We start from the raw sequence: 11,387 nt of genomic DNA, 5'->3' as shown, positions 1-11,387 counted from the left end.
CTGGCTATAGTGTGACAAATAAACAACTGGTTAAAGCATTTATTTCAAAATAAGGGATTCTATAAGTGATTTTTTCATTCCTACCAACTTAAATCTGCATAATTATAACACCCGCGCTATCAGACACTAATTATATAGTTTTATAAAAAAGGAAATACCAGCAGAGGAGCCACCCAGTTCAGAATCAGACTCGGGCAGTACCTATCACAGCTGGGTAGGCAGGCTATTCATTTTAAAGACTTGGGTTTTAATACTTCCCTAGGGCCGCGAGGATTAACCGTTTAATTCTATTTTAAACGACCACGTAGTTTGGCCCGAGAGTGAAGGCTGCAGGCTCAGCGTGTTAAAATAATAATAATAATAATAATAATTAATAAAAAAGCGGTGTCCTCCCTAGCAGGTCCATTGGGGGTGGAAGTTCCAGGGGCTAGATGCAAGGGCGTGGCGGGGCACAGAGTGTAGATCGGGGCAGACGCTGGGTCAGAGGCCGATCTCCCCTTCTCCTCACGATATTGTTTTGTGCCCATGATTCAACAGCTGATGTCAGTGTCTGGTGTGTGCGCGTAGGGAGGGGGGGGGGTAGGGATATAGGAGCCGCCCCCTTGGCACTGGCTGCAACCACACCGAAGCCTAGGTGGGTGCGGGGGGGGGGGGGCGAGGATGCTGCCGGGCGTGGCTCCCGCTCCCCTGCCTCTCTCTAGCCCCGCTCCTCCTCAGGCGCTCGCTTTTTATGCCCCCGCGGCTAATGGCTCGGGAGCCGGGCCGCTCTTTGTTCCCACTGTGCGGGTGCCTCTCCGCTGCCAGAGTGGGAGGGGAGCCCCCGGGCTGTGTTGTCGCTGCTGACAGGAGGCGCAAGAGCAGCTGAGGCGGCTGCTGCGAGCTGCAAGGGGCGAAGCCAAAGCCGCCGCCAGTAGCAGGACCAGGGAAGGAGGCGAGCCGCCGAGGGAGCCCGGCAGCGAGCAGGTGCCGGCGGGGCGGGGCGGATGGAGGCTGCCTGGCTGCAGCCGCCGGCGATGGCGGAGGTGCAGGCGGCCGGGCCCGGGGCGGGCTCGGTGGTGAGCGCCGAGCTGGAGGTGAAGAAGCTGCAGGAGCTGGTGCGGAAGCTGGAGAAGCAGAACGAGCAGCTGCGGAGCCGCGCGGCGGCCGCCGCCCCCCCGACCCCGGCCAGCCCGCACCTGCTGTTACTCCCGCCGCCAGCCCCCGCCATCGGCTCCCCCGCAGCGGCCGGGCGGGCCCCGAGCGGCAGCCCCGGGGCCCTGTGCATGCCGAGCCCGGCGCCCACTCTCCTGTGCACCGCTAGCCTGGGCCCGCCGGAGCCCTTCGTCTATTTCAAGCCCGCCCTGGCTGGCCTGGCCGCGGCAGCAGGAGGCGGGCAGGAGGCTGGGAGCATCCCCGCGGCGGGGGCAGCCACGGTGCTGGACGAGGTGGAGGTGCTGGACCTGGAGGACGGTGACTGCAGCCAGGACGAGGACACATGGTACAGGCCCCCCCATCCCCCGATATTGTCTGAGCGCCCCAATCCCGGGGCTGGCCGCCCCCGTGCCCCAGGGCAAATCCCCTTCCCCGGGAGCACCAGGGGCCTTGGGAGGGACTGGACAGCAACGGGATCCCGTCCCCGTTAAGCATGGAGAGCCCGGCTGTAATAACGCAGCCTAGCTAAGTGCCCCCCCCGCCCCCAGTCTTCTCTAATTCTTACACAGCTGGTGCTTTCAAATTACTGATTAGCATTAACCCTAAAATCCACTTGATCTTGTTTTGCTGAATCTTAAATCTGCTTTTTTTAAACGTGTCATCTGGTTGGTGTGATTAACTCTCTCAGTGAAAAGGGGCCGTTTCTGAGACCTCTGTCTCCTGCTTCTCAAGCCTTAGTTTATCTCCTAATCGCCCCTTTATGCTCCATCTCCTCTGCATGCCTAATTTCAAGCCTATCTATATCCCTTGGGAGGAGCAGGACTACAGGCCGTCTCTGCTACTGTAACCTACTCAGTAATGATCCAAAAACCAGGGACCAATATTTTGCACTGAATTTTATTGTTCCTACTAAGCACATTTATCGTCCTTGCTCACCTCTCACACTTGACTGAGCTTCTGAGATTTGGTGACCTCACCAACCATTCGTTCAGGATGTTAAATTAACACTGTCATAAATGTGGCAATTATGAAGTGGTAGATGTCAGGAAGGAAGATTTAAGTTGAAAAATCTGGTTTAGGTTAAAACCAAACTGGGTAAAAAATAATGAAAAGATGTTACTGAAGACTGACTGGTAAGTATATTGGTTTTTAGTCTTGATACTAACGCTTTTGTTGCTTCCTTTAAAATGGATTTACTATTATTTTAGGAAGGACTAAGAAAGAGATTATAACCTTCTTTAAAAAAAATAAGGAATGCTTTCAGTTCTCCTTGTACTGGCTATACTCCCCTTAAAATGCTACCCTCTCATAAGTTGAATTTCAGTCCCCAGCCATATAAGAGGGCTTTGGACTTTTGGGCATTGTTGTGCAGTTATATTGTTCAAATACATACATGGTTCCAGAATAATGTATGAAATATGTTTCAATAAATTGGAAGAAGCAGAAAATGAAATCCAAGTAGGGGGATATTTGTGGCTGTTTGTTTATGCCCAGGAAGAGAAAATGACAGAGAGATGCAGTGTTGTGGTAGCTCTGTTGGTCTCAGTATATTAGAGAGAGTGTGTGGCTGAGATAATATCAAAAAAGAGCCCAGTGTAAGCTCCAAAGATGCTTTCTTTGTCTCTCTCACCCCAACATAAGTTGGTCTGGAAAAAGATATTACCTCACCAACTTTGTCAGACCAAACATACTCAAAATTGTCTAGTGTCTTGTAAATCTCAGCAGCTTGTGTAGTAATCCTCGAGCGCTAATAAATATTACAGAAAATGACATTTAAACGTAGTTGTAGCTCAACTGTATTAAAACATGTCAGTGAGAAAAAGAATGTTATAATTATGCCAAAGAGCCATATATTAGCCTGGGTGTCTGTCCAGGTGATGTTTCCTTAACATGTTCTAATATAGTTTTTAGATCTATGCAGATAAGGGCATATCATGATATAATGCAGTTGAGCCAGAACCATGTTTAAACATGGTTATTGTGATAGTTTAAGTTGGGTCTTAATACTCATCAAAATGTGATGATCTCTATAAAGATTTTTAGATAACAGGCCTAATTTTTAAAGCTCATCTCTTGGGAATCACCAACAATTGTCAATTATCATACTTGACTTATCAATACCAGTTGATTCTGCGGATGATTAGATTGTGCTGGACTGTTTGGGGAACATGACTGGGATGAATCAGTTTTATAATTTCAAACTTCCTTCATTGCTCATGACCGATAATGTGGTAGGGTGTTGTTTCTCTGGTCTCATTTAGTTGATTTGGGGTGACCACTTTGCTTGGTCAGTTGCATTTAATAACGTTTTGTACATGCTTACATTTTAAGGCTGTATTGGTTTGGTATTATTGCAAGTCTTGCAGTACAAATGTCAATTGTGATTATTTATCAGGTTTGGTTTGCTCTTTAGGAAGAATTTTGTTATTTGGGGGCAAATTCCACCTATATATGGTATCACTGGGGACTGAATGTATGTATTGAGGTGCAGAATTTGGCCCTTGGTGTTCATCTGAAAGACAATTACCTGTTTAAAATTAATAAAACTAAGGTGCATTACATATTTCCTTCAGGGATGAATCTCTAATGACCTGCATTGCTGGTCAGTGGTAGTTTGTCAGTTAGCTGCTGTGGGGTTATTGTTAGTCTTTTGATGATTTTTTTTAAATAATGTGTCAAATCTAGAAAGCCAAAAGCCAATGCAATCCTAATTGTTGACTTTTTAATATTGGGCCCTAACTGCTATTGTAATATTATTCTAAAAAATTGTAGTTCAAAAAGAAAAAAATGTAAAAACTTTATTCCTTGGTTGTCATCTTTTTTTGCATAAACATCAAATTATTTAGAACTCATCAGTCACATATTTTACTTTCAAAATACTGCTGAAAGTTAACAATGGAGCTGAGGTGTTATTTTCAGTACATATGCGGCTCATCATCGTTTTTAATTCTGAGGATTAATTGTGTAGCCAACCACTGTATTAAGTGAGAGGAGGTCAGCCCTATTGTCAGACAAATTCAGGCCTGGAACTCTGCTGGGTTTGCAAACAAGGGTATCAGTTGTGATGAGGACACTTGTCCATTAGGAGCTGGATCGCAATTTATCTCCCAAACAGTAGGCTACTAAGCAGGCATTACATAGCAATAGCTCACTACTGAGCTGAGCAGGTTTTGCACCAATAACCTAAATGTGAAGGGCTCTGTCTCTAATTAGTAATCATCTGAGACTTGGTCCCTTTGTCTTGACTTTAGCCTTTTTGTATTTGCTATTCACATTCCACTTCCTGGCCGGTGTGCCTTTTTGCCCTACTTCTGATATCCTATTTAAGAGTTTGTATAACCACACTGTGCTTTAGAAACAAACAGGGTATGATGTCCAGTGAGGAAGCTGAGAGCTGTCATCAGCAGCTAATGATAGTTCATCCAGGAAGATGTGTGCTTTCCCAGGTGAACCTATGTCTACATGCATGTCAGAATCTGCGAGGACTCCAATAACACTGGATACCAGCTTAGAGAATTTAGCTATGAAAACCATCAAGCCCCCTACCGTGAAGTGGTTTAAACACCAGTAGAAACATAAACTCTACCCCAGAGGCACAGGAGATGAACAAATACTCAAATATTCTTGTCTCTGTGGTTAGCTGCCTATTGTATTCCAAGCCCAGAGAAAAACAGAACAGCTTCCCTACACTTCTTTTTCTGCACATTGGTTCATCTGGCTGGAACCAGGAGTGTAAAAATCATTATCATCCAGCAAACTTTTTTAATTTCCCAAATCTGTATGTAATGTACAATATAATATATAAAGTCTTTGTATCATGTGGGAGAGATACTGCCTATGAAAACTGTAATATTATGTCAATTCTGATATGATTGGGTAAATCACTGAAGGAAAGAATATAAAAGATGTTATGATGAAGTTCTTAAATACAAAGTTAAGCACTGCAATGATTTAATCTACAGTGAGTATTAAATATTCACAGAAAATATTATAAAATCTATCTCTGGGGTATGTGTACCGTTTATGAAAACTGTACTATTACATCACTTTAGTGTTATAAACATAAATTCTTAATACACAGTCAATCAAGTATACAAAAATATAAAGCTCATGTACTGTGTACCTGCTAATATTTCTGCATATTTTAATTGAGGTTGTATGTCTCGCCTACTAAGACCCTCACATCGCAAGAGAAATCATTGAGTCCTCTGCAATGGTGTAGACATATTCTGGATCATCCAACTCCTGAGATAGAAGCTGCAAAACGTTCCCTGTGCTTTAGACTGGAACAAGGTAATCCTATGATCTTTACTTGTTATATTTCTTTGAATTTCATAACTAATGAGTTAGCATTTGTGCTTGGCATGCAAGTTTGGAGTTTTATATGCTGATTGGTTTCAGCAGCTTTCTGTGTTTAGCAAATGGTAGATGCATAGTTTTGTAATCTAAGTATATACAACTCCCTTTGTTACATGAGTGGCGGCTATATTTTTAGTTTTTGCTTTGTGTACATTTTTAAGCAATTTCCTTTTCCTTCTCTTCTTTTTCCTCCGCTCTCCAAACCCTAATTTTTAACTCCTTTTATTAATTTTCAGATGTCCCCATTTAATCTAAATAAGGGCCCATAGACTTTAATGGGAGAAATCTTGGGCCCTAACTTGATATCAATCCTGCAATGAGATGTGCACGAAGCACCTCTGTACTAGCACAGAGCCTCATACATTGCACACATCTCATTGTAGGTTCAGGGCTTTATTATTTATAGGAAATGCAACAAGAAATCTAGATCATGGATAATACTGTGTAGGACTTTCTATTTCTCGAATATTGGGGGGTCATGTTCATTGCTGGCATAAGGTTGCTCAATTCCAGTTAACTTTGTATGAAGTTATGTCTACCAGTGATGAGTCTAGCTCCCTGGGTATACTGCAGTTCTAAATAGAAATCAGCTGCATTATTTAATTATTTTATTCATTTGTTGTATCACCCCCCAGACCTTAGTTAGGATTTCAGTGTGTTAGATGTTGTATAGTTGTGTAGTTCCTGCTCCAAAGAGTTGATGATCCAGTTTCACGCAAGACTTGACATGGGAGTTCAGAAAACAATTGGGGGGTGGGGGAAGCAGGGAGGAGAGAAGTAAGACAAGGTTAATGTTAATAGAGCCAAATAGTTATATAAACTAGCTATGGCTATGCACCTGTAAAGCACTTAAGCACATGCTTAAGATTAAGCATATACTTGTGTGCTTCGCTGAACTGGAGCCTGTGAGTCTGATCCTGTACCACTGAAGTCCATGGAGTTTTATTATTCACTTCAGTGGGAACAGGATAGAGACCCATATTTACAACTTGGTGTTTTCCAATTTGTTTGAAAATATATATGTTTTTTAAAATTAAATATTGAATATTCCTGGCTATCCTTCAGCCTAGCCATACTTAGTTGCTGACTGAATGTGTGCGTGCACACATCTGTGTACCAAAACAGTAATAAGTCTTGGGGAAGTATTTGAAATACGAGAGGGTAGTGTTCTAATGGATTAGTTCAGGAAGTACCCTGTCCAACAGTTGACTTAACAGATCTATTGATGATGCACGAGCTGGAAAGGAATCCAATTTAGACTCCAGTTTTGGAAAAAAGCATCACAGAGCAGATTTTAGTTAGTAGTAGTTTTACATTTAAAAAAAAACAATACAGATGCAATACAAACTGTCTTCTGCTGCCAGTCTCAATTTTAAATAATAATGTGCAGCAGAGGTGGCACTCAAAGGTAAGACTGCAAAATCATAAAAAAATCATTCACTAAATTGTGTGTTTAAAACCTGTCAGAGATGGGTAATTTTTTTTTTTTTCCTCCAAGGCATTGTTTACATTTACTAGGAAAGCAATTTGCTTTCACATTTTCCTGTATATTTTAAATATACGTGAATTGCTATCGCTCTGATTTTAGTTTGTACGTTTTTCAACATCTGAGAGATCATAGCAAATGTTAATGTGTAATGTAATATTTTATTCAAGGCTACCTGTGACGGAGTAATTTTTACTACATATTCTAATTATGGTTATTGCCCCATGAAGTTCTATTATTTTAAAAATAATTTGAGGATTTATATTCTCTTCAAAGACCATGTGTAAACCTCATTTTGAGAGCTGTGTGTTCAAGGAGAGAATTGTCTCAAATATTTTTATTGCAGTGGTTTTATAATAAATTGTTTTGTTGTTACTAATTAACTACCTTTGCTCAAGATATGAATTTTTTAAATTGGGCCATTCCCCTATAAATAATAGTTTTAATCAACAAATGTCAGGTATTAAATCTTAACATTCATTTCTAATTGTAACAAGGTAGAATTAGGTTTTATAGGAGTCTTTCCCTGTTTTGGAGCAGGATGAGACAATTGGAACAATGTAGTAAATCTGTTTTCTAAAGTAAAACTAACATTCTGTAATATCTTTTCTCATTTTATTCCTCGTTTTGTATCCCTGGCTATTGATGATCCTTTTTATTTATATATTACAATTTGATTCTCCCTTAAAAAGTGACTGTGAAAATGGCATTATGGATTTCCATAATAGTTTATTTCAAGTGATAACATATACGGTTTACTCAGTTTAAAGGTAAAAAGTCTTTCCCCCCTCAGCTACCAGCCCTTCAAATTCACCGTGGTATCAGAAAAATTAGTTGTTCTCTTTCTAGCTTGCACGTCACCACCAGTAACCCTGATGCAGCTGATGAATATTGTGTATTCAGTGTGCAGTAACAATGTACAAATCTGTACTCTGAGATAAAGTTTGCTGTTGGAATTTACTTAATTTTGTTGTTGATCCATGAGCTAGAAAAGAATCCAGTGTAGCCACTCATAGCTATCTTAGCATTATAGTGGTAACAGGAATGAAAAGCAGCAAAAACTTATTTTTTGCCTTGGCTCAGTTGTTCCTTCTGCTCTTCATACAGGCCCCAGTACAGTAAGTTACTTAAGGACGTGCCCAATTTTAAGTGCATGAGTAGTTCCACTGAATCAAAAACCACTCAGACTGGTGTACCTTGGTGAATACAGTGCACAAGATCCAACTGCAGCTCCTGGCTTCTCTTTCTGAGTTTGCACATCACTCAGGCTTGGTAGTAGTCTCTCTTCTATTCTGGGTGTAATGGTTGCAGCTCCTCCTTATAACTTTATATTGTGTAGGGAGGTGGGGGGAATTGTGCTCATGATGTTTTAGAGGCACTTGGGCCTGAATGCACAAAAGGAGTTAGGACTGGTGATGCTGAGTGTCCTAATGCCTAACTTTTAGGCACCTAGAAAATCACTAATTCACAAAGCCTGAGTTAGGTGTCTAGGCTCCCATACAATGAATGATGAGATTGGCTTTTGTGAATCACAATATGCTAGGAAGGGAGCTGCCTACACTAGCCAGTGGGAGATCCCAATGAGAGGGATGCATGCTAAACTCTCCTGCCTGCAAAGGATGCCTAGGTAAGCATCTATGCTGTTAGCAAGAGCTAGGGGAGAGGAAGAAGACTCTTAAGAAGTCATTTGGGTGAGAGAGAGAGAGAGAGAGAGACTGACTCACTAACTGACTCTCTAATCTGGTGGTTAGAGTGCTCACCTGGGAGGTGGAAGACCAGATCCATTTTCCCTTTATCAGTGACTCTCTCACTGTTCATCCAGAATGCATCAGCTTCAACAGGGGAGATTGAGGTAGCAGCATATCAGAATAGCCTATAACCCAGTGTTTAGAGCACTCTCTGGAGATGTGGCAGGTCCCTGTTGAAATCCATTCTTCCCCTGAGGGGGACTTGAACCTGTATTCCACATGAATAACTTATAGCACAGTGGTTAGGGTAAGAGGAAAGTCCTCTTCCCCACTCCAGCTATTTTGTGTGAACTCACCTTCGGGGCCTAATCTGTTTGATACCCTCTGAGCACGACTAGCGGATTGGGCCCTAAATGTAATTTAGATGGAAGAATGTCTATATGTCTGGTTTGGTTTGTGAATTGCTCTGGGGCTTCTGGGAGGGTAGGCGGTTGGGTGCCTAGAGTGAGACAGCAGTTTGCATGCCCAGAGGCGAAAGTTAGGCAGCTAGGGAACTTTTACTGCAGAGATTTAGGCTCTGAGTGAGTTTAGACAGCTCCAGGGATCAGTGGGAGCTTTGTACATCACAGTGGTCCCAAAACGGAGACTTAGGTGCCTAAAACAGAGACTTAGGCACCGAACTCCTTTTGTGCTTTCAGGCCTTGCTACCTTTTTACACTTCATAAATTTCACCATGTCTTAAGTTAACTTGTTCCACATGTTGATTTGTCAGTCAGAAAATTGTACCACGTGGGTGGAGTGGGTCGAACAGTACCTTTCCTGGTGAGATTTGCCACTGCAGTGTTGAAGCCAAAGTACGACTAAAAAACAAATACCCGAATTCTGTAGCGTATAAGACTGAGGGAGATGTATGGTTCTGAAGACACTAAGGCCAGTAGTGCCATCATGACATAGGACGTATTCTAGAGTATTTGCTGATGTTTCATATCTTCCCTGATTATGCAGTTTGTTGGCTAAAAAGATCAATCTTTTGGGGGCCTAAACTTTAGAATTGGCAGTAGATCAAAGATCATTTTCAAGCAGGGCCGCCCAGAGGATTCAGGGGGCCTGGGGCAAAGTAGGGGAGCTGCGGCGCTTGTACTCACCCGGCGGCGGTCCGGGTCTTCGGCGGCATTTCGGCAGCAGGGGGCCCTTCAATCGGTCCACATCTTCTGCAGTACTGAAGAGCCCCCCGCCACAGAAGTGCCACCAAAGACCTGGACCGCCGCTGAGCCAGGGCTTGTGGGGCCCCTGCAGAGCCCGGGGCCTGGGGCAAATTGCCCCACTTGGCCCCCCCCACCCCCTTCTGGGCAGCCCTGTATTCAAGCTATTTAGATAAGACTGCTGAGCCTCACTCGTCATCAAATGTTTATGCTCTGTTTGTCTGAGATATGCTTAGCAATGGAAGACTTCCAACTGAATACTGTTAGAGTTTGGGGCCAGATTTCTAGTGGAAGTTTACACGTGGCGCAGAATTAGAAGAATCCTGTATTCTTCCATTCACTTTGCTTTTTCTATTTTGTGTGTTTGTTTCCCAATTGGGAGAATCCTGCAGAATCCTTTCTAACCTAGACAGTGGTATACAACACACACAGTGCAATGTACAGAAAGAGCAATAGCACAAAACAGATTAGGATTGAACAATTCTAGTGAATTGCATGGTGCTGGGGAAGCACTGCATGACTGTCCTTTTGCTGCAGTGAGTGGAAAGGACAGATGAGCAAAGAAGAGACATTCAGAGAAACTTGTAAAACGTAGGGTGAGTGTCATATTTTCACAAGCAAACTTTCTCTTTTTGATTCTTTGCTTGCCCGATGGTTTCTTTTTGTCTGGTCTCCAGCTATTTGTTATCTACTTCTACATTCGTACCCCCATTTTTAACACTGCTCTTCACCTTTTTGATTCTGTCAAGTCACTAGGACAACATATTAGCCTTAATAGTGTAATGGAGTCTGTTTTACATTCTGTTAGTAATGATTGGAGTTTTGGGAAACTGCTATTTAGTACCAAATCCTCTGAGGCGAGAGATGTGATGGGCAAGTTTCCTATTCCTTATGCTGATTTACACCACCTGAAGATTTGGCATGTAGCTATACTGCAGTAGCATGCCACTGAAGAGCCAAGTAGATACATTGAGGAACTTAGAGCCACAGCAAGGAGTCACTCTACAGGAGTCCAGTTAGTTTTTATGCAGGGCTTGAAACTCAGCCTTCCAGACAGCAGAGCCCACAGGATCTGTGTCATGCCCCAGCTTTTAACAGTTCTTTGGTATAGTGATATGTTCGTGGAAGATTATATTTTGGAGATGCTCCCTTATAAGGGACAGTATTATGAATATAGGCATTTAGAGATGTGCACTGGAAGCTGGGGTTGAGAACACTTTGTAGCTGTGCACAGCAATTCACCACAGAAGTGCTCTTAGGAATAACACTTTTTTAATAAAAACAAACTTTCTCCTTCACTGGTTTGTTGATTAACCCCAAGATCTTTACGCTTGGAGGAACCCCTCCAAGGGGGTCTCACTCTTCCTTAAGGGTAGGCCAGACAGCCTCAGTGCCTCGGAGACTCAGCCTCTGGACTCCAGCACTCCTGTTTCACAACGTGAGCTCTGGCCAGTGAGTCAAACTGACATAAAGTCTCTCACTAGGAGTCTTGTAGACTTCAGGGACCAATGCACCTCTGCA

At 43.0% G+C, this 11,387-nt stretch overlaps 1 protein-coding gene across 1 annotated transcript in view; it reads left to right on the top strand.

Moving 5' to 3' along the window:
* Positions 1-983: 983 nt before the first annotated feature.
* SLAIN1 (SLAIN motif family member 1) overlaps positions 984-11,387 on the top strand; it is an 86,406-nt gene continuing 76,002 nt past the window's right edge. The window contains exons 1-2 of the mRNA XM_050949216.1: positions 984-1,477; positions 5,285-5,424. Of these exons, the coding sequence (XP_050805173.1) occupies positions 984-1,477; positions 5,285-5,424 (634 nt within the window). The remainder of the gene's footprint in view (positions 1,478-5,284; positions 5,425-11,387) is intronic.

This window comes from Gopherus flavomarginatus, chromosome 1 (assembly GCF_025201925.1).
Source record: "Gopherus flavomarginatus isolate rGopFla2 chromosome 1, rGopFla2.mat.asm, whole genome shotgun sequence".
Classification (NCBI taxonomy): domain Eukaryota; kingdom Metazoa; phylum Chordata; order Testudines; family Testudinidae; genus Gopherus; species Gopherus flavomarginatus.
This window is presented reverse-complemented; position numbering and strand designations above follow the sequence as displayed.